The 27,826-nt window shown below is 48.8% G+C and overlaps 1 protein-coding gene across 1 annotated transcript in view; it reads left to right on the plus strand.

Moving 5' to 3' along the window:
• HPSE2 (heparanase 2 (inactive)) overlaps window positions 1-27,826 on the plus strand; it is a gene marked incomplete at its 5' end in the record, with an annotated part of 104,876 nt that overhangs the window by 58,799 nt on the left and 18,251 nt on the right. The window contains 3 exons of the mRNA XM_084209928.1: window positions 12,060-12,233; window positions 12,793-12,964; window positions 23,702-23,749. Coding sequence (XP_084066054.1) covers window positions 12,060-12,233; window positions 12,793-12,964; window positions 23,702-23,749 — 394 coding nt within the window. The remainder of the gene's footprint in view (window positions 1-12,059; window positions 12,234-12,792; window positions 12,965-23,701; window positions 23,750-27,826) is intronic.

Consider the following 27,826-nt stretch of genomic DNA (forward strand, 5'->3'; position numbering starts at 1 on the left):
TCCATATCAATAATATTCAAGTAATAAACATCCCCTCCCCTGTTACTGTCCCTTCTCCAGAGCAACTTTTCCTCACACATTCCTACAGCTTGGAGTGTCTGGGACCTGCTCTGCTCTGTCTTTAGCAGATAACATGGTAATTAAAATTACCAGTTCCTACCAACTCCAGTTATTTTAGCTGCTCTAGTCAGACACTCAGATGTCCTCTGTGTTCTGTTTGTTATTAATGAATTTCCCTGGGACATTTTCTGTGCTCCTTTTATTTTTCTTGGTCCCTGAAGACATGCACAGAGTCTGTTCCTCACCTCCCTTTGAACCCCAAAATATTCTTCATACAAAAACACCCAATCAACTCTCCTATTTCCTTCTTCTATTTCCTAAGCAGGTGACATCCTTCCACATCAGCATTCCCCTCCAACAATCTTTCCATGAAGGATGTGTGAGGCTAATTGCTGTAATTGTTTAAATGTGTCTTGTTTGTTCTCCTGGCACTTAAGTGCAGACAGGGCTGCTTTGGCTCTGCAGCTGGTGAGGAGGAGAAGGAGCCTGGCAGACCTGTGTTCTCAGAGCAAATCAATTGGTTCATGAGATCCTAAATGCCCCACATAGCAGTGGTTTGTTGGCTCAGTAAGGCTTGTAGGACAGCAAAGAGCCAAAGAATTCATTGGAAGCTTGGAACATCTTGAATTGTTGTGAAGATGCTGAAGACCTGCAACAAATACAGCTTAATGATAGAGGAGGCTTGACCTTAATCTTGAGCTATCCACAAGAAACAAAATCTAGTAGGGCAAGAGTATAGCAAGATCCAGTCACTAGAAAGCCAAAACAGCTTTGGACTCAAAGCCTATTTTGACCATGGATGCTAAATAACTGCAAAATCTCACACGGGGTGGGCTGATATCCATAACTGCAGCAGATTTTAAACTCTCAGTGGGTACCTTTGTAAAATAACTGATCTGACCTGCTCAGGGACTGGATTTGACTTGTGCACTCCACACGTGTGTCCCAGGCTGCCTGGTGCAGGACATCATGCTAACCACGCTGGTCTTTTCCAGCCATTCATCTGTGCCTCCAAAATCAGGTTCAGACTCCACCCTGTGTGCTTTGGTACAAGATTCCCCCAAAGATTAGCCGGGGAGAGCTCCTGCCAAGCCGGGTCCCTCCAGCTGAGCCGTATCTGAGAGCCCAGAGGAGCAGAGAGAGCCAGGGCCAGTTCCTTCAAATATTTCACAGATTAGGGCCGGCTCTGGGCTCGGTGGGAGTCGGGGGAGCTCGGACCCCGGTGGGTTGCGGTCCGTGCTGCCGCGCTCGCAGCCTGTCCCGGGAATTGCCGCGCTCCTCACCCGCCGGGCTCGCCCGGTCGCTGCTGCGTTCGAATGCAGCCACACTCGCACTGCAGACGAGCCCTCTGACATTATCCGAGTGCAGCTGGAGGCATCTATTTTGGCCTTGAAAATGCCTCTTTCTTGGCAGAGCTCTGTGTTTATTATAATGCTGTCTGTAATGTGCAAAAGTACATTTCTGTTTTAACTTCCTTCTTTATGTACGAAAGAGTGTGGTTTTAATTAAGGATTTCAGATTGAAACATTTCCGGTTTTATGTGTTGTTTTTTTGGTTGGGGTTTTGGGTGTTCTTTTTTTTTTTTTTTTTTTAAAGACAGTTTTCAGTTAAAATGTTTCAAGAGTTTTGAAAAATACCAGATGCCCAGCTCACAAAGTGTGCGAAGAGCCGTAGTCACTCCCTCTCGCTCCAAAGGAAGTCAGCTGCTCCCTGGCTGAGCGGGAGCGGCCCGGGGCGGCCGATGGCGGAGCGGGGTCAGCGGGCAGCGGAGGATGCTCCGCGCCGGGACGGGCGGTGCCAGCAGCGCACCGTGCTGCGGCCCCTTGCCCCGCAGGAAACACTGACTCAGACCCGCTAAACAAAGCACCTGATTCTCGTGGGCTCTGAGTTTGCTTCCCAATAGCAAGAGGAGCTGGCCAGATCCCTGTTTAGCAGCAGAGCGTTCCTGCTGCAGCGCCCGGCACTGAGGGACTGCATGCGTGCCCCTGCCATCCCCTACAGCCACCAGCTGCAGTCCCCGCCCATGGGAAAGGCAGTCAGAGTCGTAAAGTAAACTGATTGTTCTGCTGCACATCAACTGCTTAAAAGGAATAATAAAAACAAGCCAGATTTTAACTCTCCTAGTAGCAGAAGAGCTCAAAAACATCTTATAAAGGCACCCCAAATTTTTGAAAACAGCAGGCAATGAAAGTTATGTTAAAACCGGGTTTCTTGAGCCAGTCCCATGATTTTTGCGAGTTTGACTCATGATTTTTGAATGTTGGGGTTTGGCAACACTGAAGTCCTCAGTTTGAATTTGTTCCCGATGTGGTAGTTCAGGCTCCTCGCATGACTGATCAATGTCACCCTGCTCTGAAGCAGCCAGATCTGGGGGGTGGGAGGCAAAGGGCCTGGTACAAGGCTCTGCTCCTTCTGTGGCTCCGGGGATGCTGTGGAGTGGGTCTGGCTTGCGTGAGGCTCCTCTGAATCTAGCTATGTGTCTGCCACGTGACAGCAGCTTAGGCAGCAAAAAAATGGAGTATGGGAGCTGCTGAAGGGGATTGGTGAGCTAGATGCACAGCCTACCTGGGCTAAGCATTTTGCTGAGATTAGGGGAACATGTTAAAAGCGTGCTTTGTACCTGTGCATCTTTCATCCCTGTTTAGCCATGCAGCATCTGCACAGGGTATTCCTCAGCCTGTGCTGCCCAGCTTGGTTTTTGCAGGGAAGTGCTGAGAACATCTACCCTCTTGCTGCAGTGTTAGTGCTTCAGGTGCTTCTAGAAAAAGTATTTCTAAAAAAAAATCTCTGCCTTGCAACTGTGACAGATTGAAAGAACAACACGGATGCATTTTGCCGGAGCAGCAAGTGATGGACAGGGTGGTGTGGGTTCTCCTCATGGCCGTTGTAATCTGCCCTACAGCTGGCAGGAGGAGGTGAGCGTGGGGACAGGCAGGGAACAGTACTTGCCTTCTCACTCTGCTTTGTGTTACACCTTCCACCTGAACCAGAGGGCCACAGTCAGAGAGCTAAGGCATTCTCTTCTATGTACCTCTGTGGTTTGGGCTGTGCAGGGTTTCCCATGCCTGAGAGGTCAGACTCAGGCACAGGAGGTCACTGGAGGTCACAAGAGGTCCCTCTCCATGTGGCTAGGGAACAGCCCTGTGCAAGGACCAAGCCACCTCTCCTGGCAGCAAAGAAATGGCTCATTTTTGCACCTGAAGCCAGCTTTAAACTCACTAAATCTCCATTCTCCCATCCATGGGTAATGCTCTGCAGCTGCCCAGGTACCCCTGCCTCAACACTCCCCATCCCAATGGGATTCACAGTCCTGTCCTCCCTGTCAGGTGGACAGGGAGGGCGTTTGGTCCTCCCATCAGCTGCTCCTGTCCATCTCTAGCTGCCTGCCATTTGGGAGCTTGCTGAGAGCTTGAGGAGCTGACCACTTCTTACCTATTTGGGAATGCTTTTAAATTGTTCCAGAAACTGCAGTTTGTTGATAAATCACGGTGATTGCAGAGAAGTGTTTTAACTAAACCGTGTAAAAGAAGGAATGAGCTGCAGCGCAGCACTGCCAGCTGTCATTGGCTTTAGAAACACACATCATAGATTTTGTTGCTTTTCAGACAGCTGCGCTTATAGCTGTTCTTATAGCCATATAAAACAGTCATTCTGTCAGCAAAGGTCTGGCAGTGGAGCTGGGTTATGTCTGCAGCCGTGTTCCTGAGCCTGGCAGGTTTGCTCCTCCACGTGCATGGGTAAAGCCCAGAGGGAGGCACCTCAGTGGCAATGGGGTAACCCGTCCCCAGAGTCACAGCTTTGCACGGGGTGAAGAGCAGAGCCCTGGGCTGTGCCCACCACCTGTGCAGGGGATGGTGCTGACAGGGCTTGTCTCCAGCAGCCCTGGTCATTAGCAGTGGGTAGTTCCCGCACTGAGAAAGGGGTTTGGAAGGTTTTAGCCCGAGCCTGCTGTTGCTGCTCAGGGGTCTGGCTAAGTGCAGGTCAGGTTCACAATCCAAAGCAGCATGCACAGATCAGAGCCTGTCTGCTGTGGTCCGTCCTATTTGGACTTTGGAGCTAAAGCTGAGAGTCACAGAGACTGGAATTAGATTTTAAAAATTTCCTCAAGAGCAGGAAGATAGGGCTACCAAATTTGAAGCTTTTCACAGGATCAATATAAAGCTTTTGATAAAACCTCGTCCTCTGCTCCTTTTCGTATGTAAAACACCAGCTTTAAATAACTGGACAAAATAATATTTGAATACTTTCTGCTTATTTTATTTGCATTCCTTTATCCAAAATGGAATGATTCAAGCAAGCTGCTGACCTGACTCACTGCTGCACACACTGTTTCCCACCAGTTCCTTGTGCAAGAGGTGTCAGTGAGATGGAATTGTCAAGCAGGCTGTCACTGTCTCTTGACAGGACAATCAGCCTCCCTCAGAGGCCCCAAAGACACCCAATGCAGGCACTGCTGAGCACTGAGGATGATGAGGAGCTGTACCCAGGTTTTCCCTGGAGCAATTTCCATGGCTCACATCCAATGATCTGGGGTGGCCAAGAAGATGTGGAAGAGCAGGTGGTGCTCACAGTCTTATTTTCCCTTGCTCTGTTCTTCTGCTCCACTCAAACATGTAGCACTCTCCCTGCTCACCTCCATTTCCCTCTGAAACTTTAGAAGATGCTGGATTCATCCTGATCCAAAAGGGAAAATACCTTAAGTTATGCAGCAGGAGAAAACAGCTTTCTTAGCTGTAACATGATCCTGGTTTCTTCCCAGACACCAGACTGGAACAGAGGGTTTGGAAATTGCCCCTCTGGCCATTATCTGAGCTTTACAGCACTTGGAGATTGAACGCAGATCCCACATCTCTTCTGAAGCTCCATGTCAATTTACACTTGTTCCTAGAAACCATTACTGTCCTGTGAGCTCTTTACCACGCGAGGATTGAAAGCAGAGCTATCCTGCTCATTTGAGCTCTCTTTTTTTGCACGAAGGCAGAGCTCAGGGCTCATTCCTTTTTCTCACCATCTGAGGATTAAGCCCAATCCTGACTGTTATCCAACCTCGATACCATTTACACACTGAACCCAATGCCTATGGCTTTTATCTGAGCCCTTAGAACATTTGGAAACAGGCCATGCCCCTTGTCTGGTATCAAAAGAATTATATTAATTTGGGATTCATTCCACAAAATGAGGCTGTCAGCCAGACTCCTTAGCAATTGGATATTGAACCCAGACCTCGTGGTTGTCTTCCAAGTTATATGCCAGCTGGGAACTCAGCCCACAATCCGTGGCTGCTGGCCAAGCTCCTTATTGGCGAGAGATTGACACCAAGCCCCCAGACTGCTATTTCTGTGCAGCAGTGTTAAGGACTAAACCTTGCTCACGTGGTCAGCATAATCACCTCTGCGCTGGCAGTGAAATGAAAAATCTAGTTAAAGACTTGAATGAATATTGAGGGTCAATGTTCAGCTGCTTAAAGACCAGGGATGATGACAATTCCCTTGGAAAAAGGCCCCCTTGATACTCCAAAGGGAATAGCCCCAGATCCCCCATCTGTCCTCCAGCTGGATATAAAATCCAGGTTCTCATTAACACAGTGCGCAGCATTTCTTTGCTGGCTGGCAGGATTAAAGCCAGTTCCTCCAACTTTCAGGTATTCTTCAGATGGGATTAAACTAGATCCCTTTTCTATAGCACCATTAGGCTCTGCCAAAGCACTTCTTGTCACTCAGAACAGACCTCCAACGTTGCACCTTGCCTTGGAGCAATAGGAGAGCCTGGCAGGTCAAGAAGAGCAAGGGACAGTTCTGAAAACCTCAGTCCTCTTTGGAGGGCATTAGGAACCTGACCAGGTGGAGAGATCATTTCAGGTGAAATGTGTATCTGAGGCAAGCAAATTTTTCCCTCCAGCCAGCAATTTTGCCCAGGAATTCTTCAGCATCTTTATACAGTGTGGTTTTACTGCAAAATGGCAAAATGCTTCAGAAAACCAAATTAAAACCAAACAACTTCCCAGCTGGGGTGGTCATCATTAGAATGCAGTTTCCAGCAACTGTGTGGGTTTCTTGGTAGCCTTGAAATCTCTAAAATTCTCATTAAGCAACAGCTTTGAAGGAATGGCTTAGCATGCAGCCACAACAGGAAAATCTTCCCATGATCCGGTGGGATGTTACAGTGCACATGGACAGTGTGGGGTGTTGCTTTGCCTCTGAAGTTGCAGTGATGGTGAAGTCTGGTCTTTGGTGCTCTAACTGTGCAGATTGTGGATGGAGGGGTTCTGACAGCCTGTTGTGACTGAGGATGCAATCCTTTGGAAGATTTCAAGCCAGCGTTGCAGACCTGTCCCGTGGGTCTGGAGTTACTCTAATTGTCTGTTGCATATCTTCTGATGCATATTTATTTGCTAAGAAAACATCAAGTCCTTGCCACACACAAGTGCTTTTATGAGGATTTTTGATGCGAGAGAGACAGAGCAAATAGGATTCAGATGGCCGTGGTGCAAATTAGTTTGTAAATAAATTTTCCATGTGCCCACTTGTTTTTCTGTAAGTAGGAATATCTTTATTTTTCCATTCATTGCTCTGACCAGTCATCTTACTCATCTCTACTCTGAACAGCTTGTACTGCCCTTCTGTCCCCTCCCTGTAAAGTTCTCTTTGGGCTTCTCTTTGCCAGGTCTTTCCCAGTGCCATCACTCTGCTATCTCCTCTGGGGTGCTCAGGGGCAGGGGATGCTGCTGGCTTCAGTGCTGGCACCAAGAGCTGTGTGCAGGGATGCTCCAGGCTTGCTCAGGATTTATGGAGAAGGCAGAGTTGAGCAATATTTGTGACTAATTGAAATCATTATTTCTAGAGCTACATTTCTTTGCTCTATCCACAGAAGGGTTCATCTGTTGTTCGCTGGATTGGTCTCTCAGCTAACCTGGGGATTTGGGAATTGTGCTGTGAGCTGGGCACCCCATGCTCAGCTCTTGTCTCACCCTCCTGGGTGCTTGCATGCTCTGTACGTGCAAGTGGTGGGTGTGGTGAATGGTGGGGATAGAGGGGGACCAGGCTCTCCTTTCCCATCCTTCTGGTTGCCTTCCCAGAGTTACAAAAGCCCCTGGCACACCATGGGTGCCATGTCCTGCCACCCCTCAGCCCACTGACTGATCCCAGCTTCCGTCTCAGCGTGCACTTGAATTTCCACTCTTCAGGCTAAACTCTGCCAAAGCAAAATTCCTGAAGCAGAATAAAAAATGTGGAAGGCTTTCAAACCCAGAGATTCTTGAACTGTCCCTCTTACCAAACAGCGGTCAATACTGTGCTCTTTATAAAGGCTCTAGTATAATGTTTAATTCAGTAACTACAACTAGAAAGTCTTTCCAATTATTTTAAACTGCCAGAGATATTTTAATGTGCCTCAGATTTTGTGTTGGCATGCTACAGAGTTCAGTGCCATCCGTCTTTCAGAGAACATTAAAATTTAGCCTTGTATAAAAGGAAGAATAATGGGAAAGAATCCCAAAGGACGTACTTGTCCCTTGAACCCCCCCATCATTTGTGGTTTTACAGACACCTTCTGCATTTTGAAATTGTTTGTCTCTCTCTGTGCAGGGTATGAGATCAATACAAGCAGTTAAAAGCTTTAATTTCTGTGCAGAGCTTCATCTGAGGGCAGGACTGGGAGCAGATCTTCACTGGTGGCCACCCAGACATGCATTGTCAGGCTGTATTCACTCCCTAGATGAGTTGAAACCTCTGCAACCGATGATGTAAAAGTTTGAGAAATCACAAATCTCTTCTGATTCAATTTTTGTGCCAGGGCTGAGTGGCCTCTGTCTCTGACTAGTGGCTGCTGTTTGTCCCAAACCCACCAAGGCACCCACCCCACTGAGACCCCCTCACCAACACTGCTGCTGGGTGTGAGGGGAGAGAGCTTAGGGCTTTGCTGCCTCAGGCAGCCTCACTCCAACTGCATGAGCATTATAAAAGGAAGAAAACTCTCACCATCCTTGCACATTTCTTTTTCTTTGTTTTTTTTTGTTATTCCTTCTTGCTGAGCTGAAGTGGCACGTGAGTGCTGAGCATGTGCACCTCTGCACTGGGCAGAGGGGGAGAAGGAGCAAGGAGAACATCTTATAAATCTAGTTCTGCTCTATTAAGATTCATTCTGGTACGACAATGGCTTTTTCTATTGAAGTGCTTTGTGAAAGCCTTGCCTAATGATCTGTTAGCTGGGGAAAGGTTAAATTCCTGTATGATTTTCTTTGTTTGATGAAGAAAAAACAGTGCAATTATCCAGAATTCAAAGTGAGTTTTAGCCAGCTGTTAATAATACTGTGATTCCTCGTGTTCTCATTACTCAAAAGTAATGTTGCCGTCCCTAGTCATGGCAGTAAAATATTTATAGCATTTTCTTATGGCCTTATTTGTACATATGGAGGACTGGACATCACTCAAAGTCTTCTAAATAGGCTTCTTTTTGTGCTTTAGCCATCCATGGGATCATTTGGTTTGAAAAAGACTTCTAAGATCATTCTGTCCAACCATTATCCTAATACTGCCAACTCCATCACTAAACTGTGTCCCTAAGTGCCATACCTACACATCTTTCAGTATCTCCAGGGGTAGTGACTCGACCACTTCCCTGGACAGCCTGTTCCAATGCTTGACAATGCTTTCAGTGAAGAAATTTTTTCTTGTATCAAATCCAAATGTCCCCTGGCACAACTTGAGGCTCTTTCCTCTTGTCCTATCTCTTGTTGCTTGGGAGAAGAAGCCAACTCCCACCTGCTACAAGCTCCTCTTAAGTAGTTGGTTGAGTGATGAGGTCTCCCCTGAGCCTCCTTTTCTCCAGGCTGGATACCCCCAGCTCCTTCCTATGCTCCTTACAAGGCTTGTGCCCCAGACCTTTCACCAGCTTTTTTGTCTCTCTCTGGAGCTGCTCCAGCACCCCAACACCTTTCTTACAGTGAGGGGCCCAAAACTGAAGACAGCAGGGGACAATCACTGCCCTTGTCCTGCTGGCCACACTGCTGCTGGTACAAGCCAGGATGCCATTGGCCTCCTTGGCCACTTAAGCACGCTGCTGTCATACACTGCATGACAGTATTCTTGTCATCCAACTGCAGCTGTCTGCCACAAAAGATGTCCAGTTTTTAAGGCAATCATCTCGGAGGTGAGAGACATGCCCTTTAACCACTAATGGTTAGCTAGCTTGTGCAAGCTGATCATCAGGACTCTGCCAGGGTCCCTGCACTGGTGCTTCCAAGTTTGCACTATCTCAAGACAGTTGCCAAGAATGGAGGAGGGAAGTGGATTCAGTACATGCTAGTCTTGATATCAAGAGTGGCCATTTTAACAATCTGGTGTGATGCAGAGATAGGTTTTTTAGTATTTTTCTGCTCTTTGTTGCTTCAGTGCTGGCTATAGGTCCATCTGTCCTGGGAGACCACTGGAAACGTGCAGCACCGAACCCCAGACATCTGTGTGTTTCTCCTAGCTCACTCCCCTGATTGCTGAGGTTTCCAGCTTGGAAAGTCGTGGCAGAACATGAAATACACGTGGCATCTCTGCGTCCAGGCACACAGAAACAAAATAAGTATCATGGGGAAAATATAATTTCACAGTGGCAGGCGCCGTGTTGGGATAAACAGACATCTTGTTTCCTCTCATGGATGCATGGAAAATCAATTCCCAGTCTTCTGCAGTGGCTCCTAAACGTGAATCAAATTCGCTTTTGTAGTACAGTTGTTTTGTGCCAGTGAAAAGGTTTCATTTCCAGCAGGGGAACTGCAGGTAACACCTTTTTTGCTATCCTGTTTTGTCATTTGGGGGTCTATCTTCTCCTCTTTATAGGAATCTCGTTTCAAGTGCAGCTTTTTGCCTGGGGGTCTGAAGTAAATCAGTAATAAGTAACTGTATCTGTCTCTAATTCACTAAACATCCAGAAAAACAGCTAATGTGCCTGAACCACTGGGATGAATATATTTGATTAATCTAATTCATCTACTTTTCACTCAGACAACCAGTAGTGTTTTGAAAAAGGTTGTGGAAGGCAGTGAGAATTTCTCTTTCACATTTTTGCATTCTTCTTCTTTCCATAACTTTCCTGTGTTGCATTAAATCATTAAATGTTAGCTATTCAGTAGCTTATTTCCTGGACCTTCCTTAAAACTTTACTTTAAAAGGTAAGTTTATTCTTCTCATACCTCAGAGCTGGGTCTGTATTCACTGAGACTTTCAGTGACCAGGAAAGGCAACAGAATAAACACAGACATTCAGTGAACAACTTATCCCACCTGGAGCAAGCAGCTCCCTCTTGTCACTCTTTCACTCGCACCTCAGGTGGGCAGCATGGCTACAGGAAATCTTGGAGCATCACTGCTGGGCTTAGAGCAATTCCCTGAGTGTGTGGTGGCCTTCCCTAGATCCCCTTCATCTCCCTTGGCTGGTGGTGCATGCTATCACCCTGGTGCCACGGCAAGTCTGATGTATCCTCTGCCCCACTTTTTTTGGAAATGTGCAAATAGACCCAGAGCAGGCTGCCTAAACCCTTCACTGTAGCAACAAATTACTGGAAGCTGACCGAAGTGTGACTATTTCTCACTGCTGTTCAGCAGATAAGGGTTACCTCAGCTTCTGGAGAGAATACCATGTGCAATCCTTTGTGTACAAAGCCTCAGACCCCATCAAGGTGTAAGGCACAAATGGCTGCTTTGCTGCCCACAAGTCCTGCTCTCCTGTCAGTAGATTGCTTCAGTGTGATTTGTTCTTGGCGCTCTCCTGTGGTTGTTGATCATCTCCTTATATTTTGTAAGTGCTGACAAGCAACTTGGTTATTTGTCCAAGTGTTTTTCTGGGACCTGAAGCCAGTCTGCCTATTCTGTAATTTCCAAGCGCCTCCTTCCCCTCTCCTGAAAGGGGAGCCTATGGTCTGCCCTCCCTGGCCCCCTGGAACCTCCCTATCCCTGGTGGCTCTTCACAGTTAAGTGGTTGCATCTCCAAGGCTGCTTCAGGAAGCTTGCTGAGTGTCCTGGGATGCAGTTCAACAGGCAGGGATGATTGAAAACACCACAGTTATCTAATTGCTCTCTAACCAAGACTCGCTGTCACGTGAGTTTGTGTCCTACTAACACTGGCATTAGCTTCATCAGCAATTTGATTGCTGTTGAGTTTTTAGGGAAGTTTTCATAAAGAAAAAGGGCATTAAGTGTTTGTCTCTCTGCCCTGTACTAATGTTGCACCTCCCTACATAGTGGGTCAGCTCTTTCTTTGGTCTGTCCTGTTGCTGCTGGCTGATGCCCCCACTGTTCATCAAGGCCACAGTACAGGGAGAAGCCATCCAGGCAGTTTTGGGGCCAGCAGATTTGACACAGATCCCACAAAGCCCCCAGTGCCCTGGGAGGGCCTGCTGGCAGCAGGGTTTGGCCAGGCTGTCACCAGGCAGGGAGCCCCTCTCTGCCCAGGCTCAGGGGTGACACAGAGCTCCACTCTTTGTGTGCAGGACAGATGTCAGTCAGGTGCACAATGCATGGAGCCTGTACTGGGGAATTGCTAGGACTGGGTTACTGCACTGGGGCTGCAGAGCAAAGAGCAGGATGCTGTGGGGTGCGGGAGAGGTGGCAGCTTTAGGGTGGTGACTTCCTCGTCCTCTCCCCAGACGCTGCAGGGATCTGCTCTGAAAGAGATGCAAGGCAGAGTAAGCACAGGAAAGGACAAACCTTCCTTGCCAAGGGCAGATGAAAAGCGATGTTATAAAGTCACTTGTCTCTGGTAACATGGCCCCAGCTCTGACACAGAGATGGAGGGCATCCAAGTTTCATCCTGGAAGGAGATGAACCCACACCTGGAATCCTATCTGGGTTTCAAAGGTCAGGTGCCTTTCTGTGGTTACAGATGTCGTGGGGATGGCATTTGACCCTGGCTCATCCTACATAGAAGGCAAGGTATGATGGACAGCAGGATCATTTGAACCTTCCTGGAACTAGCTTTCCTTTGAATTGCAAACTGTTTTTTGTTTCTTCCCAGCCAGGTCTCTAGACAAACTCTATAACTTTGCTGACTGCTCTGGCCTTCACCTGATCTTTGCACTGAATGCTTTGCGCCGAAATCCCAACAACTCCTGGAACAGCTCCAATGCTCTCAGCCTGCTGAAGTACAGTGCCAGCAAGAAGTACAACATCTCCTGGGAGCTGGGCAACGGTGAGTGTGGGAACAGGAGAGCCACGGGAATGGAGCTTGCTCTAGTAGAAAGATACTCAGTTTTGGAAGAGGATACTTGTAGCTCCCAGGATGCTTTACCAGTGTATTTTCAGAGGGATTTAAAGGCCCCTGCTGTAAGGCACCACCACCTCTAAGACTTGGTGTGAGACAGTCTCTTAGCTGGACATTTCCCTCAGCTGGTATTAAGCACATAAAATGTTTCTGCCCAGGCTGCTGGGCCCGGCTGGTGCTGGGGGGCCAAGCCATCTACTGCAGGGATTTGTATGGTGGCTACAGTGCCAGGGGAAGTGGGCAACCTATGGGGACAGGAGCATGACACCAAGGCACAGCTCCTTCCCCCAGAGCACAGCAAAAGAGGCACAGGAGAGCAGGCAGTGGCTGTCGTCCGCTCCTCAAAGGCTCCTTCTGTTGCTCTGCAGAGCTGCCTGCATCCTCTGTGGAGCTCAATCTGTGTGACAGGGTGAGCTGTGTGTCCCTGGAAGCGCAGAGGAGGAAAGCAGAGCTGACAAGTTTTGCTTGTCAATTTTTATTTTCTCAGAGCCCAATAACTATCGGACGCTGATGGGCCGCTCGGTGAATGGCAGCCAGCTGGGCAGGGACTACACCCAGCTGAGAAGCCTGCTGCAGCTTATCCGCACCTATTCCAGAGCACACCTCTATGGGCCCAACATTGGAAGGCCCAGAAAGAATGTTGTTGCTTTCCTGGAAGGGTAAGTGGTGTTGGGTTGGTCAAAAAGAGCTCAGAAATTCCTCCTGAGACCAATGTCCTTGGCAGCAGGAAGGCTTGCTCCTTAGCTTCCCAATGTCCAACAGGATAGTGAGGCTCTGTGTGGCTGAGCCACCGCAGTACCAGAGGCTTTGGAACATGGTCATGTGTACAGCTAAAGTTCTGCGGGGGTGCCTGGTGGGATCTTGGGATGGACTGATTTACACTGTCCCAAGGATTTCCAGCATTTCCCAGTTATAGGCAGACTGAGGTGCCCACCTTGTTGGGATGTTAAGATAGTGCAGTGGTGTGGATGCAGGCTGCTGCAAGCCCAAGAGCTGCAGGGTGAGGAGGATGTGGGTCTTGGCACCACTTACCAACGTGGACGTTATTATTTCTGAGTCCTCCTGGACAAATTGCTTCACTCTTCCCATTTGGTGATTTCTTTTCCCTGTGCTTTCTCCATCTGTGCAGAGGAAGAACCTGTTGCAACTTTCTCCACTGGCCAAGCTCTCTTATCCCTCCTAGGGGGATTGGCATGTCTCTAGTTTGGGAAAGCCAGAGGTGGAGAAGGAATGGTGACAGAGAGGGACGCAGACACCTGGAGGTGACATTGGACAGCTACAGAAATCGGGGAGGTGTGGGAGCCTGCTGGCAGCAGGAGTTGGGTCTGTGTGGCTCGAAGACCATGCAGCAGAAGGGAAATTCCCTGCAGGACTGTAAACAGAAACTCCAGTGCAGAAGGCTGGGCAGGGGGAGGTGTGGAAGGGACTCTGCTGGGAGCAAAGCTGGGTCTAGCATTCATTAACATCTGCAGGAATGATCTGGCAGAAACAATAAACAGCACACTGATGCAGTCCCCAGCGAGGCGGGGAGGGAGCCGGGGCCAGATTCTCAGCTCTGCTGCAGCAGCACAAAGAGACCATAAAGCTGGTTGAACCAGCTGCGATGCCAGCATCCCTCCCACTGCCGAGAGTGGGGGAACAGCCCCTGTGCCCACACTCGGCTGCCGCCGGCGCCAGGCGAGAGCGGCACCCACGGAGCCCCGCGCCCGGTACCGCGCCGCAGCGGCACAGGGGGAGCGACAAAATGCTGTAGTAGCCTTGATCAGCAGGAAATCTATTAGCGCCAGGAGGAGCAGGCTGAGTAAGGAAAACAATGGGGATGAGAGCCAAGAAGCTATTAGAGAAAGGGAAGTCCTACTGCTGTGTTTGCCCTTCGTGCGCCGCAGCCGGGTCCCAGGGAAGAGGGGTCGGAAGAGCCAAGTCGCACGGCCAGGGTGGTCCGGCAGCTGAATGTTGCTGGGCTGTGCTTTGACTGACGGCAGCCCTGGGAGCAAGGCTGTAGTGGAGATAGTTTATCTCCACAGTCTGGTAGAGATAATGGCAGATACCCCATCTCAAATGAAAGGGAAGATAAGTAAGAGCTGCAGCCCTGGTGATGGGATAGTGGGGCTCTTCATAAACCCCCCCAACTGGTGTGGAAATGCTCTGCTGAGCATGCCTGCTCTCCAAGCTATATGCTCTTTTCTCTGTTGCCATCCTTGCCTCCCAGGATGACTCTGTTCCCTGGGTGCTCAAAGAGCTTTGTCTCTCCCATGGAGAAACCTTGTGTCCTGCACTCCAAATCCTGCTGTGTGCAGCTCACAGCAAGCAGCACACGCCTGCATGGCTTTATAGCCCGCAGGGTCCTGTGGAAAAAAAGCTGCTGGTCTTTGGACATAAAGACCCCATTATTAACAGGCAGGGCGTAAAGAGGAGGGACAAGTCTGATTACACAAAGACAAAGGGCTAAACACTCTTTTGCGGTATTTGGACATGGAGTGGCAAAAGGATAAACATAAAAACCCCAGAGCCTAATCTCTTTGACAGCGTGAGCTTTATTCCCAGTAGCTCCCCAAGGTCTCTTCAATATGTGGGTGAGTGCTACCGAGAGCTCTGTCTTCTGTGGCAGCATCCAGAAGTGGTCTGCAGGATGTGGCTCAGCATGTGCCTGGTGCTGTCACAGCCAGTGCCTCTCAGAGTCCTGAACGAGCCACGCACAGTCAGCAAGCAGGAGAGGGAATTTAGGAAGGTTCTCTCAAAGGCAAATCTGCCACCTGCCTTGCTAGACCACCACGAGGGATCTGTGTAGTGCTCACAGTAGGTTGAAGGCTCCTGAGTGAAGTATGTGCAGCTCAGACTGCTGATGATGTGAAATTTGTAGTTTTTCTCTTCTTTTAAAAAAATTGTGGTGAACAACAGAAGTCAACCTCCTCCTGTAGGAGGAGATATGTCAAGTGGAAGATTATGCATCAAGAGTTAACTAAGGCTGAAGGGGTGAGATGACACCCCCGATATGGGATGGGTGGATTTGTCTGCCTGGCAAGCATTGCTGTGTTACACAAAGTGAGGAAGTGAGTTTTGGTAGGAGAAGTAATGGAAATGAGCTGAAATGGGACTGGAGACCTCAGACAAGCCCAGGGAGTGTTCTCCAGCAGTAGAAGCTGGCATTAGATGTTCTCCAGGGAAAGCCTCTGGAGATACTTGAGGTCCCAAAACACTCAGAGAAAAGTGTCACTGTGAAGTATTAACTAGAACATTTTCCTGTTCCATGCTCTGTGTTCCAAAGGTTTTAGTCTATTTTTAGCTGTTATCTCAAACAACCAAACTAAACTTATTTTTGCACTTAAATTTTGTCCTGAAATAATGGCAGTGTCAGCATGAGTTGGGCACTTGCATCTGCTGAACACCTCCAGGACACTTCTGACTAAATCCTTATGCCTGTCCTCCAGAACAGGTTGGGACTGAACCCCTCCTGAGGTGCCACCTTTCTCTGGGGTCTGCTACAATAATTGACAGTTTGGGCACCCCAAAATTTGCAGCATACAGGAGGGTGTACATGCTGTCCACTGCAGAGGCTGTCCTTAGGCAGGTGACACCAAGCTGTGCTGGGTGACAGCTGTGCACTTCCCGATGGTGGAGGTGGCATATAGTGAGGGGAGGAGGGCTTGAAGCACAGAAGCTTGGGCTTTGTACACCCTTCAGTGCTGAGGTATTGCCCCTGAGCTCCTCCACCACCCTGCAGGGAGCAATGGCTCAGAGCAGCCACAGCCATCCGTGTCACCCTGGGCTGGCAGGTCCTGGAGCCTGGAGCTGATGGTGCAAGGACAGGCTCTGCAGTGGCTGGCCCTACTATGCAGGGGACTAGAAATGGTGTCTTGTGGATGCACAGGTGCAAGAGGGAATTTCTCCAGGCACAACCAACAGTTGAGTTTGATGAGGTGTTAATTAGACCATTCATGCAGCCTGAGCTGTTGCAGAGCACAGCGTGTTAGCTACCTACTGCGTCTGCATCTGCGGGTACAGGAATCCCAGAACTGCTCAGAATTTGCTTGGGGAAAAAATGACGGGATTCAGAGGAATTAACATAGATTTTAACAGCAGATCAGGAATCAGACACAAAGGTTAATGCATGGCTGGATAGCCCATTTGGTGCTGGAAGAGAAGAAACACGAGGAAAAGCGATCAGGAAGGAGAGATGCTAAAACGTGTTCAAGCTCAGAACGTGGTACAAAACTTGGGCTGGCATGTCTGGGTGGATTTGACTCTGGGCTCTCATGATCTATTGCTCCTCAGGTGGTGTAGCCCAGTTTTTGTCACTGGTAACTCACAAGTTTCAGTGTGTTACCTCCACCATGGCAGGATCTGCAGCAATGCTGGCAGGCTAAGGGCTGGCAGGCACTTTTGCCCATGCTAGGCATGCCCATCCCCATGGCTGTTGATGCTCTGTGCCCAATTTAGGTCCTGAGACTGCTGAATCACCAGAGAAGTTAAAATCTTTCTTGTCTGGAGCTACAGTCTTTCCCTATTCCTCATCTCACAGATGTCAAAGTCACCAGATCTTGTGGCTCCTTGGCTTTTCTCTGCCCTCTTTCCAGCCTCCTTGGCCCTTTTTCCTACTGCAGTCACCACTGTGCATCCACCCTCTGGTCACAGGGACACAGCACCTCCAGCCAGGTGACAGAAGTAGGTGACAAGCCTCCCAATTGTCAGTCTTCCCCTTGTAAATCTCAAAAATTTCTCATCCTTCATGATTTTACTGCCCCCTGGTCCTGGTTTGTAATGCCTGTGGAGATTTAACCACCCATCTGGTTCCCTGTGTCTCTTTTTGGTAATGTCATTCCACAGTGGTCTGACAGGAGCCCACAAAGCTGAAGAATCACTTTTGTCAGTGGTGGTTAGGAAGGAGCCCTTCCTCCCTGCCAGCTGTGGATATGCCAGGACTGAGAGGGGGCATGTCTCAGTTATTGGTGGGCAGCCAAGCAGGGGTCAGATTAATACCTGACTCAGTCTTCAGCCTTTCTCCTTTCCCCCACAAATCAACCCCAAGCCAAGGTTTCCAACACTGATCTGGTTGAGAGAATTGTTAGCTTATGGTTTGTGAAATGGCACAATGGGCACACCAAAGCAAAATCAAAGTGCTAAAAATGGGAGACCCTTTGGTAGTGTTTTGATGATAACTGCCCTTGCCTTATGTTTCTGCCATCATGAGGATGAAGAGGGCTGTGCCTGTGTGTGCAGGTCAGCACGCCTCAGTCAGTTCAGGCATCAGTTTTTATCCCAATAGCAGCCAAAGACAGTGTATGGACAGAGCTTGTTTGTTTAAATCCAAGTAAGAGCAAGGAATAAGTAACTGGAGTAGGTGGTATCTGGCAAAGAGAAGGACTCTGGATGAATTTTAGGAATGAATGTAGGCATTTTTCCCGTCCTCTTGCTGAGAAGGACTTCTGCCATATTTGACACAAGGGACTTGTAAACACTGGATTTTTAGAAGCTGATTTGGCTGTTTCTTTAAAAAAAAGTAGATCCTTGCTGTGTTGTGTTACAAAAGCTACCACAAGTCTGGGGGCACAGACTGTACCAGGACACTCAATGGATCCAGAGCAAGAATTTTGTGCAAAAATTAAAGCCACAAGACAAAGAACTTTAAATTAATGGTACAAAGGGAGGGGGAGGTCACTGCAGCATGAACTCAAGCTCTGGTAGCATTGAACTTATGAGTGACTCAATTCATAAATACGTTGAAATGAGGTGTGAAGGATGTGATGACTCATTTTGCAGTTGGTTATATAGCAGGGTCAAGGAGCTGAGATATAAGCAAAAGATTTAGCTACTGCTCTTGTAGGAGGAAAGAGTTAATATAGTTGTTGCTTCTGAAACTTAATTTGATTTCTGGAATGCCAGAATCACAGTCACCTGTACAGGAAGAGCGAAATGGATAAGAAAATACACAGATGAGATTACAGCACTGTGCAAGTACACATTGTACCTTCATTCTGATTACTATCTACAATCTTAGTCATTTCATCTCAGAAAAGACGTAATAGAACCAGGAGGTTACAGAGAGAAGCTGAGGATGTGCATAGTGTGTTATTTCTTCACATGAGAAGAGATTAAACAGGCCCTGCCTCCGGCTCAGAAGGGAGGCAGCTCAGAGGGACTGCTACTGAGGCCCAGGAGCCTGTGAACGGGGTGGCTTGTTCATGGTGCAGAAAGTAGTTTGGAAGGAAGCTTTGTAAAGAAGGAGGAAGGTTTTCACATGGTGCACAGTGGCATTGTGTAAGTAATTGTCACAGGGTGCTGTGGAGGCTAGAGGTAGATGAGTTCCTGTCTTGAGCTCCTTGAGCACCCCCCAAGGACAAAAAGCCCTCTTTGCTGGGAGGCTTGTGCAGCCCTACCACAGAGCAGGTTGGCTGAAGGAAGGTGATGCTGAGCTGACAGACAATACAATATATCAGCAGATTTATGCCTAGCTCACTCCAGCCTCTGCTCCCCAGAATAAAATTCATGAATATCCACTGCAGGATAAAGGCTTTGCAGCATGTAGCATCAGTGGGGTCTAGTATTTTTTCCCGCTGCTGCAGGTACTCATTTGTGTTGCTGGAACCTGAAGAGGTCGGTAAGTGAAGCCCTCACCAAACCAGCTGAGACACAAGATGAAGTTTTTTTTACCCATCACAGTTGGCTCAAAGGGCAGAGATCTGTCGCCCTTCTCTCGGGATCCACCAGGGTGCCACCAAACCACAGGCAGGCCGGTCTTGCTCCTACATTTGGGGCTTGTGCAGGGTAGGGACTCTGTTTTGTAGTTCTTCAGGGAGTAGCAGATTAAATAACCCATGTTTGTAAAGTCCAGCACTCAGGGGTCATTCAGATGCTAAACCACTTGGGTGCCTTTGCAATAACAACTATTCTCCTTGTGCAGCTGCATTCTTTGTTACAGCATTGCTTTTTTTCTCTTTTGTTAATAATTTAAAGGATGAAAATCTGCAATTACCTGCATGGGAAAGAGATGTCCAAAAGTGGATGTCTCTTTAATGTATCAGGAATAAGCCTATGAAGTTCCAGAGGCTGGCATCTGAACCCAGACGCATTCACATGAGAAATAACGTACTTGGAGGCTAATTAACCATGGGAGCAATTTACTTGGGGTTGCAGTAGGTGCTCCATGACTGACAAGTATTGAATCAGGACAGGAGATGTGTTTCGGGTATCTGCCTACACTAAAGTGAAAGTTGTGGTCCTGGGAGATGTGGCTATGGGAGATGCTCTGGAAGAGCTCAGATTTGACCCATGGTGTGCCAGTACAGGGTTTGGGTATCAGTACCATCCTGAGGTGTTGCAGCCCTCCTGCTCCTTGCCCCCACAGCTCACACATGGCCTGTGAGGTGAGCCCCACCTTGTGCTAGCACTACCATTTGTGGGACAGAGCTGTGAGCTGTTTGAGCCACTGAGAAATGCTGAATTACATTTTCCTCAGTTCTAGCTCAACGCAGGGCCCCACAGGTAGCAATGGTGGCATGGGATGCTGGCACAGAGCCAGCTGCAAGGGTAAGAAAATGGACATATCACAGAGTAATGGGATGGGTTGAACTGAAAAGGAACTTAAGAGATCATCCAGTTCCAACCCCCCTGCTCTGTCCCATAACCACATCTCCCGGGACCACAGCTTTCACTTTAGTGTTGGCAGATACCTGAAACACATCTCCTGTCCTGATTCGATGGGCAGGGACACCTTTCAGTAGACCAGGTTACCCAGGACCCCATCAAACCTAGCCTTGAACACTTCCAGGAATGGGGCACCCACAGCTTCTTTGGTCAACCTGCTCCTGTGCCTTATCACCCTCACAGTGAAGAATTCCCTGCTAATACCTGATCTAAACCTAATACCTGATCTAAACCTGATCTATGGACATGTAGATGTCCATATCAAGCTCAGTGACTTTGTCTCATCCTCAGAATCAGAAACTCCCTACCCAAGATTCCTATTCCTCTACATGTCTCTGATGTGTTTTGCTTTCCCACCTAGAAATGCTGTCCCAGAAGGTTTCAAAGACTTTTCTTGAAGATTTTAACATGGGTCCAGGTTTCTGATATGTGGAAATCCAGCCAGGGGTATTACACGGGCAGGCACTGGGGCTGCCACCCTTCTGAGCTATGGGGCAGTGCTGCAGCATTTGCCCCTACTGCCAGCACAGCATGCGCTGGGCTTGTCCCACTCCCTCTTAGGGAGGGATTTCGTGCACATGTGCTGCAGGGTCAGGTGGTGCTCCCAGAGAGACCCTGGTGTGCAGGAGAATGGCAGATTTACTGTGCCAGCCCAGCCCATCTGTGCAGCACATGTGCAGGGTCTGAGCTCTGCCGGAAGCGTCTGGCTCGCTGTGCCTGTGCCGCGCTCATGGAAATCCCGCAGCCAGGAAATCCCAAGGGAAAATGTGTCACCGCTGGGCATTCTCACTGGATGGATCTTCCCTGGCCTCAAAACCTGGGGATGGAGCAGCACAGGTGCTATAGGAATAAAGGGATTCCTTAAATCCCTATTCCTAAAATAAGATTTGGATCTTGGTGCATCACTGCCTCTCCACCTCCCCTAGGCTTTCATCTCTTGTTGCTGCAGTACCCCTTGCTGGCTGCTGGGCTGCTCTAGGTTTCCTCTGGAGAGCAGAGACTGCTGCCCAAGATATCTGGGGTGTTCCAGGAACAACTCCAGCTCTAAAGGCAGGACTTGAACAATTACCAGGAACTTCATCTTGCAAAAAGTCTCAACAAAAGGAAAAAGGAAGAAAACAGAAAGAAAGAAAAACTGACATGCAAACAAAATTCGAGCTAGATATGTATGTTGTATCATATGAATTTGATAGTAACAGAAATAACTGATCTATCTTGCTATTACAGAGGCAGAAGAGGAGCCCTAAGCAAGCCAGGGCCTTTCTGTCCTGTTTTTGGTCTGTCCTGAGTTTGTGCTGCCTGAGTGATGCCTGTGCCCTATAACAGTTTCTCAGGAACTTTTCATCAGGAGGCCAAGTACCTTCCTAGAGATATGGGAGATGGGGCATATGGATGTCCTGCTTCTGCTGCTCCAGGAGGTTATAATGAGGGTTTGCTTCACTTTTCACTGAGTCCCTGCTCAAAAACCACTGTAGAAGGTGTGTCTTCAACAGGGCTATAGGCCCTATGAAAATGCCAAGGAAAACTAGAGAGTTTTGTCCTTTAAGCTTGGTCTGCTCATGGTTTTGGTCTGTGAGGGGAGTGCCAAGCTGAGCCTGAAGAGGTGATTCAGTAAAGTCCAGGATGGTTTACTTTCAGCCAGAATGTAAAGCATTTGAGGCTAGAAAACAAGTTGGGCTAATCTTCAAATCCAATTGCAAGATATTGATCTTCGAATCCAATACAGATTGTGTTCATAATTTCAGTTTAGAGTTCATTAGTTTACTCTTATAGACTTTGTGCATTACATTTTATGCAGCAGCTCCTGTACAGAAAATTTAAAACCTGGCAGCTGGGGATTTTGACTCTTTTGGCACATTTCTGCACACTTAGATTTATATAACAGCAATGTTTGCATAATTTTCTTTTTTCCTGCTGACCAGCGTGGGTTGTGGGGAGCTCACACCTCTCACTGACTGCACTAGGGCTGGCCCAGCTGATATTCTCTCCCTCCTCAGCTGGGGAGGAGCTGTCCCCAGCCATTGCATTGCCACCAGTCTTCCAGGCCTGACCCTCAAGAGAGATGTGAAAGCATTTCAGAAAGGCTTTTGCATCTTTTGCAGAGCCTGAGAGCTGAGCTCTCAGCACTGCTGGGCAGCAGAATTGGGGATGCATCAGTGCTACAGGAGTTTACAGCATGTTATTGTTTTTCCATTTCTAATTGTATCTCTTCCCTCTCTGTCTGCAGGGATTTATTATTGCTGCCTTTGCCAGCATCCTCTTATGCTCCACAGGGTCCAGCTGCCCTTTTGTCCCAGTCTATAATTGACCATGGTCATTAATTTAAAGTCAGAATGATCATTTCCGAGCTATATTTAGCCTGAAGCTCGCTGCTCTTGTTTCAGACCTGATTAGAGGCTCGAGTGCCAGAAAGCTGCTGCTCGTCCCTGCCATGACAAACAGTCTGATGGTCTCTCCTCCCAAACCTTCTCCTTCCCTGCCCTGGGTCATGGGGCTCTCCTTGGGGTCGCTGGACCCAGCCCCACTCACCCCTGTGTGGAGCTGGGACAGCTGTGACATTGCTGCTGTGTTCCTGGAACCCTTGTGCATCTAAAGCAGCCCAAGAAAATACAGCATCGTTTCCTTTCTCAGCATATTCATGAGCTCAGGCAAATGTCTCCTGTCATGTGTGTGCATTATCGCTTCCCAAATGCATCAGCCACGCAGTGCACGTTGCACTCCTGCACTGACAACGTGCCTGTGCAGGCAGAGTGTGCCTCTCTGTGTTTCCATATCCATGTCCCTAAACACAAGAATATAAGAACTTCCTCGGGGGAGCTGCAGTTTTCCAAGGTGCTGTTTGGATTGCTGGGCTGGGGAACCAGGGAGAGACCCCTGCAGTTACCAGCTCCTCCTGTGGTGGTTGCACATGGTGCCCAGGATTAGGAATTGCTTTGGTTTTGGGGCTGGCAGTGTGAGCAGGTGGACCTGTGTAGCCTCAAGTCTGGCTCAAACAGGAGCTGTCTGGAAGGGGTATATTCTTAGTCAGGGCAGAAGCCATCAGGAGAATAATACCCATATATCACTGACTTTAACCTTGTGCATGGAAGTGCTGTGGTTAGGTGTGGGAATGGAATAAACCAGAAGTGCACCCAGGTCAGAATCCCACAGTTTGCTAATAGCCAATGCCAAAGAAAGAGTCAAAAAAAGGAAAGCACTTAGCAGTGTTAGTCCAGCTTTTCCTCCCTTCCTCAGGAGCTTCCTGAGCAGGAGGTGGCATTTTTGCACCTAATAGCTTTGCTGGGTTTTATTTCCATTTTCTTCCATTTCCCAGTCCTTGCTTGAATACAGGCAGAGTTCCTCAGGTTAAATACATAGTGGGGGCTTAGTATCTCCTTTTAAGATGGACATTTGAAACACGTTCTCTAATTGCTATTGAAAGTTGTTAAAATCACAGAACTTAATACATCCCTCAAGATCTTGTTCCTGAAATGCTGTTGCATTTCAAAAGCTCTCCCCACCTGCTCTAAAATGATGCCCAGAGCTCTGCTGCCACTTGGGTCTCACTTCATTGTTCTGAGCTGTGCTTGCTACAAGCATTTGGATTAAGCAGAATTTATTCCTTCTATTTAAGGACACAGAGGCTTCATTTAGAAAGTATTTGTGGGTACAGGGGCCACCTTTGTTATCTGGTGATGTAGGCTGAGCATTGGTTGTTTAGGATTTCCCCTGTGACCACACTGCCCTTATCTGCTTTCTTCCTCTGTTTCCCACAGGTTCATGAAAGTGGCTGGTGGCACGGTGGATGCTGTTACCTGGCAACAGTAGGTATTCACCATTCCTGCTACTTTCCAACACTCAGTGCAGTGAGCACAGGTGCTGGGAGCAGAGCTGATGTGCTCTCTGGGTGTCAAGGGGCAGATGTGCTACAGCCACCTCCTCTGTCCTGCCAAATTTAAACAGGTGAAGGAGGCTCTGCCCTTCTTTCTCGAGCCTCTCAAACAATTACAGGAGTGGATGTAATAACCTGTACCTCTGCAGCTGAGACACAGGACAAAAATACCACTGCCTGCGTGCCTGGCCTGACAGACTGCTGGAAACAGAGCCCTGAACTGCACTGCTGAGTCTCCAGAGGCAGCTGGGAGGACAGACAGCTCTGGGGGTGCCCTGGGTAGGGACAATAAGGAGGCAAAAGCCACGTGTGACAGATGTATGGGACTATCTGAAAGCCCTTTTCCTTTCACCCCAGTCACTGTCTCCTCATGGCCACTGGCCTGAATCTAAACTCGTTCATCCAGACAAGGCAGAGGTATCTTAGTCCAAGGGTAAACACAAAATGCCCCAGCCCCAACTCTGCTTTCTAAGGTGTCCACAGACACACCGCTGTGTCCTACATGCAGGTGGAGCCCCAGGAGCAGATATCAGTTAAATGGGGATGAACATCCAAGATCCTGGCCCAGCTGAGGCTGAGAGAGATGCTGTTACCTGGTTTTTTCCCTGGTCCTACAAATGCTGCATTTCAGAAGAGTAAAGGAAGTTCTGAGCTGTAGCACTGAGCGTTACAAACACCCTATGGAGGGAGAGGTTTTCTTATTTGAGGGAAAATGGGAAAACATCTTTTCCTTCCTCATTTTTCCATCTGCCCCAGTTTGCATGCTGTGGCCAAAGGCTGTGGCTCTCTGCAGTGGGGTTGCAAACACCAGTGCAAAGGTGAGGCACCGTACAAGCACAGCAGTGACCACCAACATTGATAGCAAGAGGGTTTGTGGGGCAGGCAGGACTGTCTTCTGCCACAGAAAGGACACATTTCAGAGACAAATATTCACTGGAGGAAAATAAAACCTATGGTGAGACCATTCTGTTCTCAGAAAAAGTGGATTTGCTGTCATGCTGGGTTATACCTCCCATGCAGGACACTGGCCTGAGCATGGAGCCAGGGTCTCAGGTCCAAGGTGTGCTTGGGTGTGGTGCCCACAGGTCTTGTCCCCAAGCTGATTCTTCACCATGACCCTTGATGAGGTGCTCAGGCTGCTTTGCTGACGTGCAGTAGTGGGGCCTGTAAATCCATCACTGTAAAGCCCTCTGGAGCCCTGCTCTGAGGCAGAGCTCAGTGGGGTTTAACACACGAGGCTTTCCTGCAAGCACAGCCTGGTCTCCGTGTCAGTGTTAACCTTGGAGGCTTCTGCAGAAGCAACTGCTGGCGTCTTGGAGGGGTTTACAGCACCAGGCATGACCAGCAACCTGTAAGTCCCACTTGGCTGGAGCTTGGCTGGTCCCAGTGTGCCTGCCTGGGTGTTTAGCTCCTTGCGTTTCCCTGCCAGGCAGCAGCAGCTTGCTGCAAGGGGGACAGTGGGGTAGCAGAGCAATTGGAGCAGGATTTGTGTTACTTACAGGCTCATGCTGTGCAATGATGATCTATGTCTCATCTGGGAATTTGCTTTTCATGATTACACGATGTGCTGATCGCATTTACTTAGTCCAGGAATTTGCTTTCTGCAGCAGGGCTTGATGGCTGGGCCAAGCCCTTGGATGAGTTGAAGGAACAATCTTCCAGGCTTCAGATGTGGAGTTTCATCTGGTGTGCAGGGAATCTGCCTGCATGGCTGCTTGGAAACTGTTTCTTATAGGGTCAGTCTGAAGTGCTTGTCAGGTCTGGTGCTGAGGCTGCAGCTGGTGGTTGGGAGGGCTGGTGCAGCTCCCCACAAGGGTCAGCAGAGCTGAGCTGCTGCCTGCTGACCCATTTCCACTGCAGTGGAATGCTCCTGCTTCTCCCCCAACCGGGGTTTGCAGCTCTGGAGATAGCACTCGTATGTGACTGTGAGGACTGGCAATGGCCACAGCTCTGAGTTGGGCTTCTGTACTGTTTATGAATAAATGTCAAAACAGTGTCTCATCCCTCTGCTCCAAACAGCAAAACAAAACAAAACAAGTTCCTTTGTATCCAAGAAGAAAATTATTAGCAGGAAACTAAACTGCTGTCTAATTTCAAGTATGAGTATTTTGGTTCCAAACCCTGAAGTTCTCCTGGGATATTGGTTATAAATTTGTCAAATCTGTTATTCCTTTGAAAAGTCTGTGCTCAATCCAGTAGGGGAATTGAGAAGGGAATATACTGCAAGGAGCCCAGTTCTCTGTGTGAAAACAGAATATATCTGAAATATAATTGATAAAAAAGTGACGCTGGGTAGAAATGAGCAGCTCACCAATGAGCCTCACTCACTCAACTGAGTATGGTTTCACTTACATACATCACATCACTCATCATGTGTGCCTCCCTCTTCAGAAGTAAAGTTTTGCTGGAGAGGGATGTGTGAATGGCTTCAAAGTGCTCAGGGAGTTTCCTCTAAAGGAGGGTGTGACAGTGGCTCCAAGAGATTTGGCTTTTCCCTGGTGATCTGGATTGTTATGTTTGGTTATGAGTGAACGCAGACCCCATCAGCCTTTGGATGTGGGTTCCCACTGCTCGGAATCCTCCCCACAGCCATGTCTTTGCTCTGTGCTGGTGTCCTCACACAAGGGGAAGATTCATTGGGAAGATTCATTGTCTGCTTAAACCTGCAGCTGTGCCCAGTTCCATCCCTCAGCCCACTCTCAGTCTGCACAACTGCTTTTCCATTCGAAGTCCTTCACACAGCTCCAAGTTTGTCATGTTTAATGTGCAAATCCTCATGCAATGCTACCTCTGAAAAATCCCTATTACTTATGGGGAAAGTAAACATTTACATCTTCAAAACCAGCGAACATCTATCCCTGTGGCTTCTTGGAGAATGCCAGCTTCTCTTCCAAGATACAAAGTCGCTTGTCCTATGTGGCAAATCAGAGGTGGCAGACACACAGGCATGTGTGAGATGTTGCTTAAAATGCTTTTGCCCTGCTTGGTTTGGGTGACATCTCTTCTGGCCCAGTCATGTTGAGTGTGCAGGGGGGAATGCTCACGGGCAGTAGCACAGGGCAGATTTGCCAAAGGTGCCAGGAGAGAGTTGCCCAGCATGGGCACACCCACCAGGGGATGTACCCAGGGTGTGCATTTGGGCTCACATCGGCCTCAGAGTGCTCGGAGTGCTCTGTCTTCCCACGCTATGCCTGGAGGAAGGGGCTGCAGAAAGGAGTCTCTGACCCATTTGCACCTGTGTGGTGGTTTTAAAGTCAAACCCCCTACAACCTGTAAATAAACCTGGTCAGGGCACAGCTTTGCCCACTGGCTTGCAATCCTCTTCACTATCTGATGGGGGGAACAGTTCCTGGCAGCACCATGGCCCTGGCCACCAGCACATTTCCAGGCAGTGCCAGGGCAAGGCTGGGGCCATGGCAGAGGCCAGGGATGGCTCCGGGTGGTGAGCCGGGCACATGCATCTTGTGTGGGGGTAGAGACAGGCATGGGTGTGAGCTGTGCCTTTGGGGCCAGAGAACAGCCCCCAGGCACTCTTCATCCAAGCCTTTATTAGCTGAACTGGGGGGGGTGGGCAGCACCTCTCATGTGTGCCTGCAGGGCTTTGGAAGGAGCAGGTCTCATCCTGCCCCTCTTCTCCTTGAGAAGCAGGGTGGGTGCCCCACGTCCTGAGCTGCAGACACCCTCTCCTTGGGAAGGTGCTCAGGGCCACCTGTCAGCAGAGGTGTGTCACTTTCACAGCTGCACAGGCAGCAGGGTGTCACGCTGGCCGTGAGGATCTGCCCTGCTCGGTGTCCCTGGCAGGCAGGTCCCTAATTCCAAGCAGACTCTCCCTGCAGCGGCAGGCAACAAAGTAGATCCGGAAATTCCTGAGCTTTGGGAAGTGGGCTTTAATGTAATTAACTGCAACAGAAGAAGGGGTCAGATAATAGGGGCAAAGGTTTCTCTTTAAAATGAAGGAGGATGTAAATGAAACCAGCTGCCCAGGAGTCAGTGCACTGCCTTCATTAAA

This window comes from Fringilla coelebs (genome assembly GCF_963513975.1).
Source record: "Fringilla coelebs genome assembly, chromosome: 8".
NCBI classification, from domain to species: domain Eukaryota; kingdom Metazoa; phylum Chordata; class Aves; order Passeriformes; family Fringillidae; genus Fringilla; species Fringilla coelebs.